Here is a 22,387-nt window from a genome sequence, read left to right as displayed (position 1 = left end):
TAAAATGCAAGACAGGGTTTTTGAAGAACTGTTTACTCACAATAGTAAAGATTCTGTGGGTTAGGCCCCATCTTCATTTTTCTTTTTATGTTTCTAGGCATTTGTGGGTTTTGACTATTTTCAGTTTTGTCCATAGGAATTATTTTAGAAGCTCGTAGGCTGTAACATATGTGTGGTTTTCTCAAATTCTTTGGCCTAGTGTCTCCTAAGATTTGTTGCTTATGGTTTAAGTGTTATTCAGTTTCTTTTGGGAAACCTGAAAGTTCCTTTTAGAAACAAAAAAGTTCCTTTTAGAAGTGTGAATTTTATCATTACCTTATTATTTGAGTGTGTACTATAGTGCTAAATTTGAGGAGAGACTGGCTTTTGGTCTCAGAAGCAAGAATTCATTTGTGGCTCTTAAATGGACACATTTGGTCTATTAGCCAAAAGCATTCATTAATTGATCACAAGTATTGAGCATATACTGTGTGCCAGGCACTTTCTAGGTTCCAGGGATACATGGCTAATAAGACTTGGTTCGTGGCATCATAGACTTACCATTCAAGCAGGGAAAGCGGAGTTCACATGTGTAAAACGCATAAAAAGGGGTCAGGTGTAGTATAAAGCAAGAATGACTTGGAAGCTACTTGTGCAGGATGATCAGGGAAGGTTTTATTGTAGAAATGACTTTTAAGCAAAGACCTGATGGATACTACCACCTGGGGATATAGACCTCCAGGCAGAGGGCAATGGGAACAAGTAGAAGGTGGATGGGATGTTCGGGGTATAGGAAGAATGCCAGTATGGTTGGAGAGAGCTGGCAGAGAGTGGTAAGGGCAGAAGCACAGAGGTAAATGGGTTCCAGATCATGTGGGGCCTTGCAAGCCATAGAAAAAAGCTTGGCTTTTAAGTGTAGTGGGAAGCACCAGACTGCTTTATGGTAGTAAGTCACATGATCTGACAGAAGTTTTCAAGAAATGGCTTCAGTGTAAAGACTAGATTGAGGTGACTGGCGGGGGTGGGGCAAGAAGAAAAGCAGGGAGACCACTTAGGAGGCCATTGTAGAAGATAAGGTGAGAGGTGGCTTCGATTTGGTGTTACCGTTGACATTGGGGAGATGGAAGGACACTGATGAGAGCTTCGGGGTTGGTGAACACATGGCCATTGTGGGGAGAGGTGTGCCTGGAGAGGGCATGGAAGCTCCTCACCCTTTCCCCATACCTCTCCCTACACATCTCTGCATCTGGCTGTTGATTTGTATCCTTTATCATATCCTTTAATAAACTGGTAAGTATTTAAAAAAAAAAAAGGAAAGACTGATGAATTTGGGACAAAATTTGGGTGTAAAACAGGAATGCTGTTGCAGAGTGGAGGGTGAGGAATGAGAGAACTTTCAGTGGTGACTTGACTCCTTGGCATTTCGTTTGTGCAGATCTCACCGGCTTAATACCCTATATCTTCTTGGTTTGATAAAACTAAAAGTCTTTAAGAACCTGATTCGTACAATAAAGAGTTAAATCAATCTCATTTGGTATTATCTAACACAGTGGTTCTCAACCAGGAGTGATTTTGCTCTCCCAGAGGGCATTTGGCAATGTTGAGAGACATCTTTGGTTGTCACAACTGGGGGATGTGCTACTGGCTAATGGGTAGAGGCCAGGGTGTTGGTAAATATGTTACAACACATAGGGCAGCCCCCCACAAAAAGAATGATCTGGTACAAAATGTCAGTTGTGCTGTGATTGAGAAATTGATTTAACGGATGAAGGTTTGGTCTAATAGGAGATCTGTATTCTGGTGACATGGCAAACATACCAGGGACAAAAAGTTTAAGCTATGCACCAGTTTTTCCTCCCTCTCTTGGTTCTGTTTGCTCCCCACAAGTAATGTAGCTGAAATCAGTATTCTCTTTTGGCATACTTGGCAACCTCTCCGGTGAAATGGTTACTTTCTTCTGTGTTGTATTCATTGATTTTTGTAGGCCTCAGTGGAACTGTGCTAGGAAAACCAGAGGACTTGCAGGTCCATTATTTAGAGTCCATAGTGAGTAAACAATCCACACTGATAAGTCATCCATAAGCTCTTGAATTTAGAGACAACACCCTTAGCAAATAACTCAAAGGTTAGAAGAATAAAGTTCTGACAATTGGATTTCTTAGTGGAGGAAGAGGATAGTATTTTCCTATTTGTTGTGTCTTGTGAGGGATTCAGACATCCTGTCTTATCTGAATGTTTACTGGTCAGAGAAAAAAAGTGAACAATTGTCTTTTTTTTGTTCGTATGCATATCTTTAAACCCCATATAAGTTTTTCTTTTTTTCATAACCACCCCATTCTCTTCTTTGTCCCTTTTCTACAAACTTCCTTTGGCTGTCTTCTTTCTGAGAAAGTAGAGCAGCAAACTGACGAGAAATTTCACCTGTTTCCCTTTCAGGGTCACTGACCCCTGACTAGGACATTAGGAGAGCCTAGGAGCTTCTCATGCCAAAGACTCCTCAAGGGAAGTCCCCTCACGCTGAACGTGCAAGGTGATAAGGAAGCCCAGTGACCCAGGAACAGTCAATGAGACGCTAAGCAAGTGTCCACTGGGGCAGGCCTTCCTTGACTCAGAGATCTACAGTCTTGGGCCACTCGGAAATGGGAGGCCAAAGTGAGCCTTCTTCATTCCTTCTTCAGCACAGTGGTGGACTTTCTCTCACTGAGACCGTTCCTTTAAGAAGACCCATCACGTTGCTTGGCTGCTTCACTTGTTTACAGTCCCAGAATAGTGTGGCTCAAAATACTGGGACTTGGCTTTTTTTTTTTTTTAATTGGTTAAAGGAGACATTATTCTTGTGAGATTCTGGAATGGAAACCAGCAGAGCATGTTTTCATACTGTATGGGAACCCTTGACCACAAACTGGCTCTGCTGGTCTGCCCCATTTTTGTGCCCCTTCTTTCTTGGACTTAATCTGCTAGTGACCCCTCTGGCCTTGTCATCTGCTTCCTGGTCTAGGGTACCTTGTTGGGGCTTGGTCTTACAGACAGGCTGGCGGAAACCCTTGAGGACTTAATTCTGGCCAACAGGTCACAAGCCAGGGGAATCAATGTAAATCGTGGAACTTCCCCATTTTTGCTCTGAACATGGCCAAACCATTACAGTGTAAGGACTAGTTTTGGTGCTGTGGCTGGTTAGCCTTTGGCAAGTTCTGGTCAGTATGTGGATATATGTGCTGCAGTATTAATTCTTGGGTGCCGTATAAGAAAATATAACAAAAAAACCATAGATCTGCTTAGGGGCTGTCAAAATCATAAGCAATAATTGGCTGAGTAGCAGAGGCTCCCTCCCCTATCACTGTTTTTTGCTTCTAGAAACCTAAGGAAAAGCCCCTTTTGCTTGGTAATAGTCGGGGGAAGGCATTGGATGGAATTAATGGGAAATGCAGGGTTGAGGATGACTCAGGCAAACAGAAGGAGGAAAGGGCCCCTATTATGTGCTTCCGGTTTCTGCTCAGCATCTTCTGAGCTTTCTCAACCTTGGGCTCATTCAGTTCTAACAGGGTCCTGGCATTTAACTTGGGAGGCTATTTTTTTTAGTACAGGGCTTTTTAAAATTTGACCCATATAGGCCATCAAAACCACTGTGAGTCAGCTTTTCAGGGAACCTGTCTTTAACTCTTTCAGGTTACCTCCTGTTTGTGTGATTCTCTTTCTTTCTGTTCTGTTACTTCCTTGAAGTGATTGATTTTTCTGGAATTGGGCAAATATTTGGCTTTTTGAGCCAGGGTTAATAGAATAGGCAGATTTCTTATTAAGTTGACCTTATATGTTTTTCCTGTGGAGGCATCTCCTGCGTGTAGCATCCTTGAGTTTATCCTGGAGATTGCGTAGCACGGAAGCGCTTCTGACAGCTGGTTAAACTTTCTGGGGGGGCGGCGCTTTGGGAGGAGCTCCCATGAGACTATTTCTGAGGTTAGAACTGCTAAATGTATTGGTGAAGAAGGGAAAGAAAACAAGGACATAGGGGGCCACCTGGGTGGTTCAGTCGATTGAGCTCCTGACTTTGGCTCAGGTTATGATCTCAGGGTTCTGGGATCGAGCCCCCCATCGGACTCCCCGCTTAGGGAGTCTGCTTGTCTCTCTCCCTCTCGCTCTGCCCCTCCCCTCACTCGTGCTCTCTCTCTCTCTCAGATAAATAAATAAAATCTTTACAAAAAACAAAAACAAAAAAACCCCACAAGGATATAGAAAGTTCCAGGCAAGAAGAATTGGAAGGACATATGGGAAGGGATACAGAGGGACTTTTGGAGGCAGGAGAGCATGGATGTTTCCTGGGAGGCTGTTTTGTTCATTTTCCCATTTTTCCAGTGGCTTTTGGCCAGCAGTTAAGAGACTCTTTGACTGGTTCGTGTGGTCAGTTTGGTGGTGACTGGAGTTCTTGGGCAGAGATGTAGGTATACCAGCCATATAAAGCACCTGACCTCTGGCTTGACCTCACTGGAGGATGATTCTACTTTCTGGTAGCTTCTGGAATTTTTTTTCTGCTTCCCAATTTCCTTCTATTTGAGACTGAATTATTGCTGTCTTTCCCAGGGAATTTGACTCTAGATGTTAGAATGCTTGAAAAGAACTGACAGCCTGGTTCCTGCACGTAGTCACAGACATCCTAAATTCAAGTTAAGAGACAGCATGATCCTGAGCAATTCAGCAGTCCTAGAGTATTCTAGAAATTCCTCTGCTTTCTAGCCCAATCCTTTCTGCCTGGTGAGTGTCATCCAAATGGCTAAACTTGTTTTCCATAATCTCTCATAACCTTTTCTTTCAAAGTGCTCAATTCAGTTTATCTGTATCACTCAGCAGCAGTCATAAACATTTATTGAACGTCAATTATGTGCCTTATTAGTTTGAGTAATCTCTATGGTAAATGTTTTAAAATGAAAATTCAGAGGTAAGTGAGCCTGGGGGGTCGGGGGAGGAGATGGCAGAGGCTTCACTCTCAGGAAAGCTTAACTCTCTTTTGTACTTGTCTGTGAGTAGAGGCTGTTTGAGGATCCCATAATTCTTTTTGTACACCCTCTCTGGTCCTGCTTGGTGACCATGGTTTAGTTTGAGGTCATAGGTCATAGGTGACCGCATAGGCATTGTTGCTTTTTCCCCTCATCTTTCTCTCAAGTCAGTTTTGTTAATTAGATCTAGACTGTGACTGATGGACAGATGGACAGATGGACAGCCCGCTTGCCTGTCTTTTTCTGTCTTCTCTGTCTTCTTTCTTTCCTACCCTGTCTCCTCCCTCTCTCCCTGCCCTCCCTTTCCTTGTTCTTCCTTCTCTTTCCCCTTTTCCTCCCTTGCCTTTCCTTCCTTCTTCCCTTCCCACATCATTCTCTCCCACTGTCCTTTCCTTCTTCCTCCCTCTACTTCCCCCTACCCCGTTCATGAATTAAGAAGTTAAATCTGCCAGTGCCAGGGGAGAAAAGTTTCTTTCTAGAACTAAATAGAAATGATTTTAGGTTTATGTTCTGTTTTGGGTTGTTTATGATATTTCTCTTCCATTTTCATTACCACAGAAAATTGCATTCGCTACATTGTTTTTATTTTTATTTTATTTTTTATTTTTTTATTTTTTAAGATTTTATTTATTTATCAGAGAGAGAGAGACAGAGGCAGGCAGAGGGAGAAGCAGGCTCCTTGCTCAGCAAGGAGCCCGGTGTGGGACTCGATCCCAGGACCCTGGGATCATGACCTGAGCCGAAGGCAGATGCTTAACCGACTGAGCCACCCAGGCATCCCCATTACATTGTTTTTAAAAGGATTGACGTAAAAAGTTTTTAGCTTCATAGTGCAGCCTTCCTTGGGCACCATATTTAAAAGAGCAGCCCCTGCCCTGGCCTTGTATTTCTAGTCTTCTCTCCTGATTTTTTCACACTACTTACCACCATTTGACATAACATGTACTTTTATCTATCTATTTATCTATCTATCTATTTTTAAGATTTATTTATTTTAGAGAGAGAGAGAGTGCCAGCGTGCACGGGAGCGGGAGGAGGGGCATAGGGAGAGGGGGAGAGAGAGAATCTCAAGCAGACTCCCTGCTGAACATGGAGCCCGATGTGGGACTCGATCTCATGACCCTGAGATCATGACCCGAGCTGAAACCTTGAGCCAGATGCCTAGCTGACTGAGCCACCTGGGTGCCCCTCATATGTACTTTTAAAAATCAGCTTTGTTGTGATATAGTTTCTGTGTGATATAATATATGCATTTTAAGTGTATGGTTCTGTGCGTTTTGATAAATGTATATCCACATGTATAAAAACCACCACAATCAAGATACAGAACATTTCCATCCCCCAGAAAGGTTCCTCAGCAGTCACTGATCTGTTTTCTATCACTATAGATTTGGTTTTCCTAGAGTTTCATATAAATAGAATCATGCAGTACTGTTTTGGGTCTGGCTGCTTTCAATCACTGTAATGTTTTAGAGCAGGGGATCATTCATGTTGCATGTCCCAGGTCACTTCTTTTTATTGCTGAGTAGTATTCCATTGTATGGATCTACCACAATTTGTTCATCTGTTGACTTGTTTTTTGGTGTGTGTGCTATATATTTTAATTGTTTGAATATGGTTTTTCTTCTTCCCCATTAGAATATAGGCTCCATGAGGGCAGTTATTTATTTTTTTATTGAGGTGTAATTTGCATCACACGAAATGAACCCCATGGTAAAGTGAATGAGTCGATGGTGTTTAGTACATTCACAGTTTTGGGCAGCCACCACTCTGTCTAGTTCTCAAACATTTTCATCATCCCGAGTGAAAACCCTGTGTCTATTAAGCAGTCTGTTCCAGGGAGGTGACTTTTTTGGTCTTTTTTTATGTAACTTTTATTATTTTCCTGTTATAAAAACGAGACTCTGCATGTTAAAATACTGAAAATACAGAACTATGGAAAAGTATAGAATTTTATCTTAATTTTACAAAAATAAAGGCCACTAGTACCTCATTTCTTTTTAATGTTGCATTTACTTTTTTTTGAAAACAGTTTTATTGAGGGACACCTGGGTGGCTCAGTCGGTTAGGCATCTGACTCTTGATCTCTAGGTCGTGAGTTCAAACCCTGCATTGGGCTCCATGCTGGACTTGGAACCTACTTAAAAAAACCAAAACAAAACAGTTTTATTGAGATATGATTCACATACTATACAATTCACCCATTTAAAGTATACAATTAATTGGCTTTTAGTATATTCATGGATATGTACAACTATCACCACAGTCACCTTTAGAAAATTAAAAAAAAAACCACATCATTTTCGTTGGGCAGTGATTTTTGCCTCTTCTGTTCATCAGCATCTAGAACAGTGTTTGGCGTATAGTAGGTACTCGATATTTGTTGAATGAATGAGATGCACTCATGAGGATAAATCAGCTTAATCATTAATTCAGTAAACATTTAATCAGTGCGTCCTATGTGCTGACAACTGAGGACAGTAGAAAGTGGCCCTCAGATACTGAGCTTGCCCTCAGGGAGAGGACAGTCCAGCGGTAACAGAAGACAAATACATGGAAATAAGATGGATGATGTCAGAGTGGTATAGAGAGGATGTTATAGAAATTCAGAGGAGGGGGGTACTGCTGGAGGGGTTACTGTTACTGACTTTGTTTTTATTTTTTTAATTTTTTAATGTTTTTACATTTCTTGTATTTTGTTTTCTAACACATTGCTTCTAGTGTAAAAACATAACAGTTACTTGTATTTTGACTGTATCTTGTGACATTGCTAAATTTATTAAGAACTTTGAGTGCTTTTTTTTTTAAAATTTAAATTCAATTAACATAATGTATTATTAGTTTCAGAAGTAGAGGTCAGTGATTCATCAGTCTTTTTTTTTTTTTTTTTTTTTAAGATTTTATTTATTTGAGAGAGAGCGAGCGCAGAGGGAGAGGGAGAAGCAGACTCCTCACTGAGCAGAGAGCTCAGTGGATGCGGGGCTCGATCCCAGGATTCAGAGATCGTGACCTGAGCTGAAGGCAGATGCTTCACTGACTGAACCACCCAGGCGCCCCCATCAGTCTTACATAATACCCAGTGCTCATTACATCACATGCCCTCCTTAATGTCCATCACCCACTTATTCCTTCCCCTCCAGCAACCCTCACTTTGTTTCCTATGATTAAGAGTTTCTTATGGTTTGTCTTCCTCTCTGATATTGTCTTTTATTTTTTCCACTCTTCCCCTATGATCCTGGTTTTTTTTTTTTTTTTTTTGGTGCAAAAAGGTGATTTTATTAAAGTGCAGGACAGGACCTGTGGGCAGAAAGAGCTGCTGATCCTGTTTTGTTTCTTAAATTCCACATATGAGTGAAATCATATGATAATTGTCTTTCTCTGATTGACTTATTTTACTTAGCATAATACCCTCTAGTTCTATCCACGTCGTCGCAAATGGCAAGATTTCATTTTTTTGATGGTAGTATTCCATTGTATATATATACCACTTTTTTTTTTTTAAGATTTTATTTATTTATTTGACAGAGAGAGACACAGCGAGAGAGGGAACACAAGCAGGGGGGTGGGAGAGGGAGAAGCAGGCTTCCCACTGAGCAGGGAGCCAGATGCGCGGCTCGATCCCAGAACCCTGGGATCATGAACTGAGCCAAAGGCAGACGCTTAACGACTGAACCACCTGGGCGCCCCATATATATACCACTTATTTATCCATTCATCTGTCAATGGACATCTGGGTTCTTTCCATAATTTGGCTATTGTGGACATTGATATAAACATTGGGGTGCAGGTGCCCCTTCAAATCACAAATTGTATCTTTGGGGTAAATGCCTAGTAGTGTAATTGCTGGGTCATAGGGTAGCTCTATTTTTAACTTCTTGAGGAACCTCCATACTGTTTTCCAGAGTGGCTGCACCAGTTTGCATTCCCACTGATAGTGTAAGAGGGTTCGTCTTTCTCCTCATTCTCGCCAACATCTGTTGTTTCCTGACTTGTTAATTTTAGCCATTCTGACTGGTGTGAAGTGGTATCTCATTGTGGTTTTGATTTGTATTTTCCTGATGCTGAGTGATGTTGAGCATTTTTTCATGTGTCTTTTGGCTATTTGTATGTCTTTGGAGAAATGTCAGTTCATGTCTTCTGCCCATTTCTTGATTGGATTACTTGTTCTTTGGGTGTTGAGTTTGATAAGTTCTTTATAGATTTTGGATACTAGCCCTTTATCTGATAATACATTTGCAAATATCTTCTCCCATTCTGTCCTTGGTTTTGTTAACTGTTTCCTTTGCTGTGCAAAAGCTTTTTATCTAGATGAAGTCGCAATAGTTCATTTTTGCCCTTGCTTCCCTTGCCTTTGGCGATGTGTCTAGTAAGAAGTTGCTGTGGGTGAGGTCGTAGAGGTTGCTGCCTGTGTTCTCCTCTAGGATTTTGATGGATTCCTGTCTCACATTTAGGTCTTTCATCCATTTTGAATTTACTTTTGTGTATGGTGTAAGGAAATGGTCCAGTTTCATTCTTCTGTATTTGGCTGTCCAACACCATTTGAAGAGACTGTGTTTTTTCCATTGGTTATTCTTTCCTGCTTTGTTGAAGATTAGTTGACCGTAGGGTTGAGGGTCCATTTTTGCGTTCTCTATTCTGTTGCATTCATCTATGTGTCTGTTTTTGTGCCAGTACCATACTGTCTTGGTGATGACAGCTTTGTAATAGAGCTTGAAGTCCGGAATTGTGATGCCACCAGCTTTGGTTTTCTTTTTCAACATTCCTTTGGCTATTTGGGGTCTTTTCTGGTTCCATACGGATTTTAGGATTATTTGTTCCAGCTCTGAAAAAAGTTGATGGTATTTTGATACGGATTGCATTGAACGTATAGATTGCTCCAGGTAGCATAGACATTTTAACAATATTTGTTCTTCCAATCCATGAGCATGGAACACTTATCCATTTCTTTGTGTCTTCCTCAATTTCTTTCATGGGTGTTCTATAGTTTTCTGAGTACAGATCCTTTGCTCTTTGGTTGGGTTTATTCTTAGGTATCTTAATGGTTTTTGGTACAATTGTAAATGGGATCACTCCTTAATTTCTCTTTCTTCTGTCTCATTGTTAGTGTATAGAAATGCAACAGATTTCTGTGCATTTATTTTATATCTTGCCACTTTGCTGAATTCCTGTATGAGTTCTAGCAATTTTGGGGTGGAGTCTTGGGTTTTCCACACAGAGTATCACGTCATCTGCGAAGAGTGGGAGTTTGACTTCTTTGCTGATTCGGATGCCTTTTATTTCTTTTTGTTGTGTGATTGCTGAGGCTAGGACTTCTAGTACTATGTTGAACAATAGTGGTGAGAGTGGACATCCCTGTCATGTTCCTGACCTTAAGGGAAAAGCTCTCAGTTTTTCCCCACTGAGCATGATACTTGCTGTGGGCTTTTCGTATATGGCTTTTATGATATTGAGGTATGTTCCCTCTATCTCTTCACTGTGAAGAGTTTTAATCAAGAAAGGATGCTGTACTTTGTCAAATGCTTTTTCTGCATCTATTGAGAGGATCATATGGTTCTTGTCCTTTCTTTTATTAATGTAGTGTATCACATTGATTGTTTTGTGGATGTTGAACCACCCTTGCAGCCCAGGAATAAATCCCACTTGGTCGTGGTGAATAATCCTTTTAATGTACTGTTGGATCCTGTTGGCTAGTATCTTGGTGGGAATTTTTGCATCCATGTTCATCAGGGGTATTGGTCTGTAATTCTCCTTTTTGGTGGGGTCTTCGTCTGGTTTTGGGATCAAGGTAATGCTGGCCTCATAGAAAGAGTTTGGAAGTTTTCCTTCCATTTCTGTTTTTTGAAACAGCTTCAGAAAAATAGGTATTAATTCTTCCTATTATTGACTTTAAATAGTTCTAGCAATGTTCTTACTTCACCAGGGCTCCGCTGTCGCATTCCGCACAGAACGCAGGCCCTGCTCAGTCTCTGCCTCAGACACCAAAGATCTCCTTGTAAGGCTGTGTCATCTGTTAAGATCTTTGAGATAAAGTATGAGAAGAGCATTTTTAGTGAATCTGTGGTATAGTAATAATTCTTGGAATCACGTCACATCATTCTTCCGAAGACTGAATGCCTTCTTATGCATGATATATGTATTACGCGATCTCATAACTGCTTTTTGTTTAATTGAAAAGATACATCCTTTTGAGGGAGGGAATAGTAAGTATTGAGTGAGCATCTTGTTCCAGTATCTCTAACTCTTTAATGAGAGCGCACTGGAACCCTTCCCTCAGAAGGGTTTTTACTTGGGATAATGGAATGAAATTCTGTGGTGGCGGTGGTGACTCTGGCCTAGAGGCAAACAGTGTAGCTACAGCCATGATGTCAGCCAGGTCTTCTAGCATTTACTGCCTGATCGCACCGTGCCCAGGGCCCCACGTGCAGTGATCTCGTTTAATCCTCACAGCAATCCTCAGAAGTAGATTGTGTTATCCCCATTTTACAGGTGAGAAAACTGAGGCTCAGGAAAGTTAAAGGACTTCTTTAAGGTTATTCTAAAAATCAGCGAGTGGTATTGAGGCAGGTTGGTTGAACCCTTCACGGTAAAACTATACTGTTCCCTTCCCCAGAGGGAATATGGCATTTAGATATTCATTCATTTATTTTACAAATATATATATATTGATTTCCTGTTATGTGTCAGTCCCTGGGCTGGGGCTGCAGCGGTGAAAACACAGAACAGACCCTGGCCAGCACGGAGTTATGTTGTAGTTGGGAAGCTCAGAACCAGGAAGAACGGAAAATGTTAAAAGAGATGGTGGGTGGGGAACGGAGACTTTGAGCAGGAGAAGGGTTGAGTGAATTGCCCATGGTCTGATCCAGGTAGAGGTGGACCCGAACCTAGCTCTCTTGTCTTCTTCCTGGCCTGGTGCTTTTATTGCTGTCTTTTATAGCTGGCCATATATGGGTATGCCATGTCACTTAAGAGGGGGCTGTGTCTCCCATCTGGAAGTTCTTTGGAAGAGTCTCTTGGAATGATGTGGGTCTTGAGGATGACTCGGTATTTCCAGTCTGTCCTCAGATTTCAGCTTTGCTTTGGAAAGCTTTTTGTTCAGATACAAAAGGATAGCTGGACAGGGTGAATTGGGTGAGATCAAAGAAACTGATCATGGAGCTAAAAATGACTCTCCTTAAAGAATTCAGTTTGTGGATCATTTCTACATACAGACACTCTTTCTTGCTGGAGTAGGAGGGGAGCTGCAGGCGGGGTCTGAGAGGCTCTGTGTCAGAAGCACCGCTGGGGGTTCTAAGACAAGGGAGAATTCCTGACCTCTCAAGTAATGGAACACTTTGGGGACACTGGAGTGGAAGAAAGTGATCTTTGCCCTTACCAAATGTGCTCAGTGTGTTTGTGAAGCTAATCTCATGACTTCAGTGGTCTTAAGAAAACATTTGATTGAGAAACAATTGTGTTTTTGTATGAAATTCTGTGGACACATACATGGATAAACACAAAGTTACACACTCCTTTTAGGATAGAATGAAAGGAAATTTTCTGGACTTGCTGGGTTGGAGAAACAGGTTTACTAGAACTTTCTGACAGGGTTTTGCTATTGGAATGGAACCACCTTACCGTTTGGGTTGTAAAAGTAGACTGGCTAATGATCTGTTTGACATTGTTTTAGTAAAATCTTGTCTGAAAATTAGACCATGGAGTTTAAATCATTGCCTGGAGTTTTTTTCAACATGATGAAAATGGCTCTGGATTTTTTTTTTTTTTTTTGAAGATTTTATTTATTTATTTGACAGAGTGAGAGAGCACAAGCAGGGGGAGCAGTAGAAGGAGAGGGAGAAGCAGGCTCCCCACGGAGCAGGAATCCCGATGCGGGGCTCGATCCTAGGATCCTGGGATCATGACCTGAGCTGAAGGCAGACGCTTAACCATCTGAGCCACCCAGGCGCCCCTGGATTTTTTTTTTTAAGATTTTATTTATTTATTGGAGAAAGAGAGCGAGAGAGCGTGCATGAGCAGGGGCAGAGGCAGGGGCAGAGGCAGAGGCAGAGGCAGAGGGAGAAGCAGACTCTCTGCTGAGCAGGGAGCCTGACACCGGGCTCGATCCCAAGACTCCAGGGTCATGACCTGAGCCGAAGGCAGACAGTTAACCAACTGAGCCACCCAGGTACCCCTGTTTTTTTTTTTTTTTTTAATCAGAGAGGGAGAGAGAGAATGGGGGGGAGAAGGAGAGGGAGAGAGAGAATCTTAAATAAGTTCTTTTTCCAGCACAGAGCCTGACATGAGGCTCAATCTCACGACCCTGAGATCATAACCTGAGCCAAAATCAAGAGTTGGACACTGAACTGACTGAGCCACCCAGGCGCCTCAGCTCTGGATTTTTCTAGGAAGAGTTCTCTCACCTTCCACTTCTTTACCTTCCCAGGAGAAGGAAAATGTTACCTAAGTTCTATAACTGTCTTGGTCTAACATCATCAGGTCAGTGCCAGACACTAGAGGAAGCTCAGTATGTGTCTGTTGATTAAAATACGCAAAAAAGAAAAAAATAAAATAAAAGAAGCAGTCAAGTTCTAGTTTCCTTTTGGGATAGTGGTCCCAGTTCTGGTGAGAGTGAGAATTTGGTTTGGTTTCTTTGGGTTCTGTCTCTTCCTCTGAACCCAGGTAAAAATAGATGAAAGTAAGATAAATCAGAGACCAACATGTAAAAGTAATTACTAGGAAGTTCCCTTTGGCAATAACTATTGAACTAGGCTAGTTTTAGAATCTTGGTGGGGAGGTATAAAATAATCTTTGGTTCAGAGGTGGGATCTATATAAGCATTGGGTTGTGATGGGTTGGTAGGAGAAACCAAGCTTCTCTTAGCTGAGCAACCAAGCTTTAATTAGCTCCTTCTGTGACTTTGGGGAAGGAGCTGGTTTTTGCCCTCATCCACAGGGAACATCTTCATAAAAACTTAAAGGACTGTATGATTTTAGTTGACACAGATTAGATCCTTTTTGTCTCTAGAGGCCAGAACTGAAAGGACCTCAGTGCTGAGCTACTTTCCTCTGTAGTGTTTTTGGGTGCCTTTGGGATTTCGCTTCCGTGGTCTCTGTACTTTGTTGAACTTTCCTCCTTTTGAGGCTCTTTACTTCAGTTCCTTCCTCATGTCTTGCTTTTCCCTTTGCAGAGAACAAAGCTGGGTTTTCCCTCAGAACAAAGCTTATGTGGTTATTCTTTCTGGAATGATTCTCTAAGGGCTAAGAAGGAATTTCTTGTTGGAGATTGTCATCATTCCCATTGCTTGCTTGGGTCAGAGGTTGACTGCTGGACCCTTTTCACTACCATAAAGTGCTCTGAATTCTAAGTTGGAACAATGGAGATGACTGAGTACTGTTAATATTTCATTTTAGAAACTCTGCTTGGAACCCTATGCAAAGGGAAAAAGCTTTGTGGGTGAGATAGAGAGGTGTACTGTTTGGTTTCTTAAAAACTGTGGGTGTTAGTCGGTCACTTTACTAAGAGTCAGCTGTAAAGCCGGTATTAATACCATTTTTTTTCTTTTTTTTTCAAAGATTTTATTTATTTGAGAGAGAGAAAGAGAGAGAGAGAGCACGAGAGCGGGAGAGGGAGAAGCAGACTCCCCACTGAGCAGGGAGCCCAACGTGGGACTCGATCCCGGGGCTCCAGGATCATGACCTGAGCCGAAGGCAGTCGCTTAACCAACTGAGCCACCCAGGCGCCCAATACCATGTTGTTTTGATGAGGGGGAGAGGAAAGGAGTTATCAGAGCCACTCAGCGAGTTCTTTCATTTTCAGGTGGAATCAGTTTAGATTTTTTTTTTTTAAAGATTTTATTTATTTGACAGAGGGAGAGACAGTGAGAGAGGGAACACAAGCAGGGGGAGTGGGAGAGGGAGAAGCAGGCTTCCCGCGGAGCAGGGAGCCCGATGCGGGGCTCGATCCCAGGACCCTGGGACCATGACCTGAGCTGAAGGCAGACGCTTAACGACTGAGCCACCCAGGCGCCCCGGAATCAGTTTAGATCTTAGCACATGGCTGATTTAGTCCCTGCATGAGCAACTTCTGGGCCACAAGCGGGTGCCAGCCCGGCCGCTACTGTGGTGCCCCCGGATGCGTTTGCAATGGGCTGGTCTTCAATAAGAATGGGTCCTATTTAGTGAGTGCTTACCATGCACCGGGCAGTGCGCTGTGCCCTTTACCTGCTTTATCTCCTTTAGCCTCTCAGGATCCCGAAGGGTTGCGGACTCTTACTGTCTCATTGCCCTGACGCGTCAGTAGTGAAGTCGCTTCTCCCAGGCCAGCAGGGGCAAAGCCAGGAGTGGAATTTGGGTGTTTCTGACTTGTCTGACGTCCAAGAGATGGCCTAGTGAGCTCAGGGAGAGCAGAAGGTGGGAGTTGGCGAGGGCAGCCTTCCCGAGAAGCATTTCAGACATGTAGAGCTGGGCGCGGGAGTGGAGCAGAGTGGGGTCATTGATTGCAAACTGGCAGAACCAGTAGAGCCGGAGCCTTGTTCCCTTCTGGCTCCTTCCTTTCCTCATCAAAGGGAATCTTCTTGTCTTTTCTTTACCTACCCCCCCCCCCCATCAGTCTTGCTACTGCCTAGGCTGCTCTCTCCTTTCTGGCTCGGGAAAAGGCCCACAGATTAGGGTGAGCTGAGTAGTGTAACAGAGAGCAAAATAATGTGGAAGGCAGAAGAAGGAAAAAGGAAGTACAGCGCCAGTTCAGCAGGCATTTTCTCCGTTTCTCTCTTTACTGGACTAGCCATCACCACCCAGTCAGGGGAGGCAGCAGTGGCTCTGCCCTTATTTTACATGTGAAAACCAATACAGTCAGTGCAGGTTGCGCAGGTTAAATGGTTATCCAAGGCTCGTCAGATTCGGTGGCGTATGCGTGACACGTGAGCAGGTATGTTTAACCTGCCCCAGGACACTGGGTGCCAAAATAAAACCCCCCGCGTGCTGACAGGGAGTGTTTTATTTTCATCCCATATGAGTTGTTTCTTTTTCTTTTTTTCTTTTTTAAATATTTTTTTTTTCTTTAAGATTTTATTTATTTATTTGAGAGAGAGAGAGAATGAGAGACAGAGAGCATGAGAGGGAGGAGGGTCAGAGGGAGAAGCAGACTCCCCGCCAAGCAGGGAGCCCGATGCGGGACTCGATCCCGGGACTCCAGGATCATGACCTGAGCCGAAGGCAGTCGCCCAACCGACTGAGCCACCCAGGTGCCCTCTTTTTTTCTTTTTTAAAGATTTTATTTATTTGACAGAGATAGCGAGAGCAGGAACACAAGCACGGGGGGAGGGAGAGGGAGAAGCAGGCTTCTGCTGAGCAGGGAGCCCCATGCGGGGCTCAATCCCAGGACCCTGGGATCATGACCTGAGCCGAAGGCAGACGCTTAACGACTCAGCCACCCAGGCGCCTCCCAAATGAGTTGTTTCTTGATATATGTTCCGTGCATCGCCTGGTGGGTACTTCATAGGGATCCTGAGACAGTTAATTGTGTACCAAAAGGCCCCCATGTGCCCCCTTTCCAGGCGCCCGCTCTTACGTAGCCCCGAGAGCAGCGACCTCATCAAACTCCTTGCCAGTAGAGCTTTAGGGCGCTTTTGTTCTCTTTCTCTTGCGGCTAGCCTAGCTGTTTGGGACCAGTGAGTGACACCAGCCCCACATGGGCTGTTCTGTGTAACTTCTTGTTCCTCTCAGTTGTCTGGGACAGTGAGCCCATCACCGGGTTTATCGAATGCTGCTGTGTGTGAGGCCCTATGGAGGATAGAGGGTGGAGAACAGTGTTTACGGTACCTAGCAACATGCACGACATTCATTCATTTATTCATTCAATAACTAGATATTGAGCTTTTCCTACGTTCAGGTTGTGTCCCAGATGCTTGGGATGAAAAGATTGGATAGACATGGTTCTGCCCTCGTGGATCTAGCAAAGGCACTGTCATTGTAGTGGGCATTGGGTAAATTATTAGCATTGTCATTAACATTAATGCATTAATAATGCAACAATAGTGATATTATTAATAGGATATGAGTAGTCTACTATCTTGATGAGGTTATGGGAAATGAGGGTATTATCATACCCATGGTCTGTCTACATTTCCCTAACTGCTCATTATCCAACCAGCAGACTCTTGAGAATCAGGAAGGTATGTTTTCTCTTGTGGCTGGAGGATACTAGGTGTAAAAGTTCATCACTCCTTGCTGGAGTAGAACATTGCCTGTTTGGATTAGGAGCTTTGGCTCTGAGGTTCTGTATTCTGAGGTTCGGGGCCCTGAGCATCTTTCTGGGGGTCTAGTCTGGGATCTCACTGGCACCAGGTCTCTTCCCTCCTGGCCTGACGTTTTAAAGAATTACAGCATTCTTTAACTGTAAACAGGAATTACGGATGGATGAAGTTTGACCAATACATTTTTTAGTATAACCTCCATTTTATTTTTTTTCCGGAGAACAGTTTTTCTTCAGTCCTTAAGGACTTAGCTCCTTACATGGGCTTTAGTGGAGGTCGTAGGGCAGCATCTATCTGCAGGTCTAAATTGGGGTGGGGATGTTTGGTCCTACGATGCTTCACGAGAGCGATTCCTGACTATCTTGCTGTGGATGTATGTTTCACATACAGCTTGGGAAGCCCATAGGCATCGAAGACACTTGCTTTGGAAATGTCCCTGATGGCGGTGGCCTCTACTATGTTCCAAATACCGAACTTCTTAATGGCCTTGTCCTTGGGTGTGCAACAGGCGCAGTTGGTGCGGCAAATAGGCTGCACGTGGCCGTGGCCCTTTTTGGCATGACCATTATTCCTTTTCTTCTTGGTCATCTTAGAAGTGAGAGCCCAAGAGAGCCATTTTTTTTAAAGATTTTATTTATTCTGAGAGAGAATGCACGCAAGCCGGGGAGGGGCAGAGGCCGAGGGAGAAAATCTCAACCAGACTCCATGCTGAGTGCAGAGCCTGATGCCCGGCTCGATCTCAAGACCCTGAGATCATGACCTGAGCCCAGATCGAGTTGGACGCTTAACTGACTGAGCCACCCGGGTGCCCCCCCCTTTTAATAACAGCTTCATTGAGATGTAATTCATATACCATATGTTTCACCCCTTTTTTTTTTTAAAGATTTTATTTATTTATCTGACAGAGAGACACAGCGAAAGAGGGAACACAAGTAGGGGGAGTGGGAGAGGGAGAAGCAGGCTTCCTGCTGAGCAGGGAGCCCGATGTGGGGCTCGAACCCAGGACCCTGGGATCATGACCCGAGCCAAAGGCAGACGCTTAACGACTGAGCCACCCAGGCGCCCCTATTTCTCCCTTTGAGAGTGGATAATTCGGTGTTTTTAGTATATTCTAAAGTTGTGCAGCCCTTAGCACTAATTCCAGGACATTTTTATCAACCCAAATAGAAACCCTCTACCCATTAGCAGTCACTCCGTAGTCCCTCCTTCCCCCAGCCATTGGCAACTCCTAATATACTTTGTCACTGTGAATCTGCCTGTCATGGATATTTCATATAAATGGGATCCTAGAATATGTAGTATTTTGTGTCTGGCTCTTTTCACTTAGCATGATGTTTTCAAGGTTCATCCATGTTGTAACATGCATCAGTACTTCATTGCTTTTTTATGGTTGAATAATACTCCACTGTATGCATACACCACATTTTGTTTATCCATTCATCATTTGATGGACATGTGGGTGTTTCCACCTTTTGGCTATCATGGATATTGCTGCCATGAACATTTGTGTTCACGTTTTGTGTGGACATGTTTTCAGTTCTCTTGGATACATACCTGGGAGTGGAATTACTGAGATATACAATAACTCTCTAACTTTTTGAGAAACTGCCATACTGTTTTCCAGAGTGGCTTTGCCGTTTTACATTCTCAGCAGGGCATGAGCGTTGCAGTTTCTCCATACTCTCATTAACACTTGTTAATCTTTTTTTTTAATTTTTAATTTTTAATTATTTATTTATTTTTAAAGATTTTATTTTATTTTAAAGATTTTATTTATTTGAGAGAGAGAGTGAGCAAGAGCAGGGTGAAGGGCAGAGGGAGAAGCAGACTCCCTGCTGAGCGAGGAGCCCGACGGCGGGACTCGATCCCAGGACTCCGGGATCATGACGCGAGCCGAAGGCAGACGCTTAACCAGCTGAGCCACCCAGGCGCCCTAAAGATTTTATTTTATTTATTAGAGACAGAGAGCTCACGTGTGAGCAGGAGCACGAGCATGAGGGGTGGGGGGAGCGGCAGAGGGGGAGGGAGAAGCAGACTCCCCACTGAGCAGGGAGCCCCACGCAGGGCTCAGTCTCAGGGATGACCTGAGCCAAAGGCAGATGCTTAACTGACTGAACTACCCAGAGGCCCCTATTTATTTAATTTTTTTAAAGCTTATTTAAGTAATCTCCACATCCAGTTCAGGGCTCCAACCCACAACCCTGAGATCAAGAGTCGCGTGCTTCACCGACTGAGCCAACCAGTGGTGCTGGTTGGTGCCCCCAATAGCTATGTGAAGATTTTTGTTGTTGTTGTTACTATCTTTTTGATCATAGCCGTTCTAGTGGATGCGAAGTGAGACTTCATTGTGGTTTTAATTCACATTTCCTTAATGCCTGGTGGTGGTGAGTGTTTTTTCGTGTGCTTATTGGCCATTTGTAAATCTTTGGGAAAATGTCTATTCAAATTTTTGGCTTAATATTTAATAAGTTTTTTTTTCTTGAGTTAAAGGAATTCTTTTTTTTTTTTTAAGATTTTATTTATTAATTTGACAGAGAGAGAGATAGCTAGAGAGGGAACACAAGCAGGGGGAGTGAGAGAGGGAGAAGCAGGCTTCTTGCTGAGCAGGGAGCCCAACGCAGGGCTCGATCCCAGGACCCTGGGATCACGACCTGAGCCGAAAGCAGATGCTTAACTGACTGAGCCACTCAGGTACTCCACTCGTATGTCATCTTCTAAGAGTTTTATAGTTGTAGCTCTTTCATGAGCACTAAATTGTACTGCCTAAATCTTTGAAAGTTCCTCTTAGCTGTTTGCTGGGAGTTAGGCTGGGTGGGAGCCTATCATCCTGGAGCTTCTTTTCTTTTCTTCTTTTTCAAAGATTTTATTTATTTATTTAATTCACAGAGAGAGAGACACACACAGCATGAGAGGGAACACAAGCAGGGGGAGCGGGAGAGGGAGAGGCCGAGCAGGGAGCCCGATGCGGGGCTCGATCCCAGGACCCTGGGATCATGACCCGAGCCGAAGGCAGTCGCTTAACCAACTGAGCCACCCAGGCGCCCCATGGAGCTTCTTTTCTTTGCCACCTTGACCATTCAATCAAGGACCTTGACCTTGGGAAGCAGTTGTTGTTCTTGCAAGTTTTCTAACTATTATGCGGTTTATATTTCTTTCTTTCTTTTTTTTTTCCTGAAGGTAACGAATGAAGAGGACTTTATTAGGAAATTGGACTGTAAACCTGATCAGCATTTGAAGGTGGTTTCCATTTTTGGAAATACTGGTGATGGAAAGTCTCATACTCTCAACCACACTTTCTTTTATGGCCGTGAAGTTTTTAAAACTTCCCCTGCCCAGGAGTCCTGCACTGTGGGGGTGTGGGCGGCATATGACCCAGTCCACAAAGTAGCAGTGATAGACACAGAAGGGCTCTTGGGGGCGACGGTGAATCTCAGCCAGAGAACACGACTGCTGCTTAAGGTCCTGGCCATCTCAGACCTCGTCATCTATCGAACTCATGCAGACCGGCTGCATAATGACCTCTTCAAGTTTCTTGGGGACGCCTCAGAAGCTTATTTGAAGCACTTCACCAAGGAGCTCAAGGCTACCACTGCCCGCTGTGGCCTGGATGTCCCCTTGTCCACCCTGGGCCCTGCTGTTATCATTTTCCATGAGACTGTGCACACTCAGCTGCTGGGCTCTGGTAAGTAGACAGAGGACTGCGTCACAGATTGACCTTTCTGGGTACAAGGAGGTAGCCATTGGGCTTCTGTAGTAACTTGGTGGAGGGCGATTGCCCAGCAAAATTTCTGCCTGGGCAAGACCTAAGGGAGTGTTTGAAGAAGGGTGGAGTGAGCAACAGTGTCAGAATCCAGTCAGGATGAGGGTTGAGGATTACCGATTGGCTTAGGCAGTAGAGAGAGCCTTGGTGATCCGGATAAGACCTGTTTCCCAGGGATGATGGGTGTGAAAGCCTGATCAGGATAGGTTAAAGAGAGAATAGGAGGAGGAGAATTAAGGTTGTGTATATATTCCACTCTTTCAAAGAGTTCTATTATAAAGGGAAGCAGACAAATGAAATGATAGCTAGAGGCTGATGTGGGATTTCAAGGGGTTTTCCCTCCTTTAAATTGAAGCTGGGAGGTATTGTAGATATTTGTGTACTGGTGCAAATGCTTTACTAGGAAGGGAACAATGCAGATGGAAGCGAGCAGAACAGTTGGAGTGAGGCCCATGTGTGTGGGTTGGCCTTAGAAGCATGGACAATCCCTCTGTTAGCACAGGAGGGAAGGCAGAGTATACGGACACGGTTGCAGGTAACTGGTAGATGTGGTATGTGTGTGGGACTTGTCTTACTGGTTGTTTCCTTAGAGAAGTAGGAAGCAAAATCATGACCTGAGGATGAGGGAGCAGTGCAGCAACAGTAATCGGACACAGGTGGGGACAGTGTTAGCCCCTCACTCACTTATACCAGTTACCTGTTCATTCAGTCAACGTAGTTTCTTTCTTTTTTTTTTAAGAGAGTGGTGGGAGGGACAGAGGGAGAGAGAGAGAATCTGAAGCAGGTGCCACACCCAGTGAGGAGCCCCGCACGGGCCTCGATCTCACAACCCTGAGGTCATGACCTGAGCCAAAATCAAGAGTCGGATGCTTAACTGACTGAGCCACCCAGGCGTCCCATCAGTTAACAAAGTTTCTTTTTTTTTTTTTTTTTAGATTTTATTTATTTGAGAGAGTGAGTGAGAGAGAGCATGAGCAGAGGGGGGAGCAGAGGGAGAGGGAGAAGCAGACCGCCTGCTAAGCAGGGAACCTGACGTGGGGCTTGATCCCAGGACCCTGGGATCATGACCTGAGCCGAAGGCAAGACACTTAACTGACTGAGCCACGCGGGCGCCCAGTCAGCCAGATTTCTCAAGTGACACAATGCCATGTGCTGAGCACTGGGGCACAGAGCTGAGAAAAGCAGTTCTCACCCTTGAATAGCTCCCTGTCCAGTTGGGGAGCCCACACGTGTTCTCTTCTGTAGCAGATGTGGGTCCTGGAGCTGTGGGAGTGCGGAAGAGGGACACGTTACACCTCCTGAGGGGGTCTGGGAAAGGGGAGTGGAGGTGGGGCTTGAACCTAGACATGTGGCTTGCTAGGGCAGGAGAGGAAGGATGCTCTGGAACGTGCAAACCCCTGGTGGCTTGAAGGGGCAGCTTGTGTCCCGGAA

General features: G+C 44.0%; 1 protein-coding gene and 1 pseudogene across 2 annotated transcripts in view; one reads left to right on the top strand and one right to left on the bottom strand.

Moving 5' to 3' along the window:
• ZFYVE1 (zinc finger FYVE-type containing 1) overlaps nucleotides 1–22,387 on the top strand; it is a 57,177-nt gene that overhangs the window by 6,807 nt on the left and 27,983 nt on the right. For both annotated transcript variants that reach the window (XM_036097772.2, XM_078053873.1), the window contains exon 3: nucleotides 20,374–20,878. In XM_036097772.2, the coding sequence (XP_035953665.1) occupies nucleotides 20,374–20,878 (505 nt within the window). The remainder of the gene's footprint in view (nucleotides 1–20,373; nucleotides 20,879–22,387) is intronic.
• On the bottom strand, nucleotides 17,405–17,784 carry LOC118540767 (small ribosomal subunit protein eS26 pseudogene; annotated as a pseudogene).

Source organism: Halichoerus grypus, chromosome 8 (assembly GCF_964656455.1).
Source record: "Halichoerus grypus chromosome 8, mHalGry1.hap1.1, whole genome shotgun sequence".
Lineage (NCBI taxonomy): Eukaryota > Metazoa > Chordata > Mammalia > Carnivora > Phocidae > Halichoerus > Halichoerus grypus.
The sequence above is the reverse complement of the archived record's forward strand: the minus strand, read 5'-3'. Positions and strand labels throughout refer to the sequence as shown.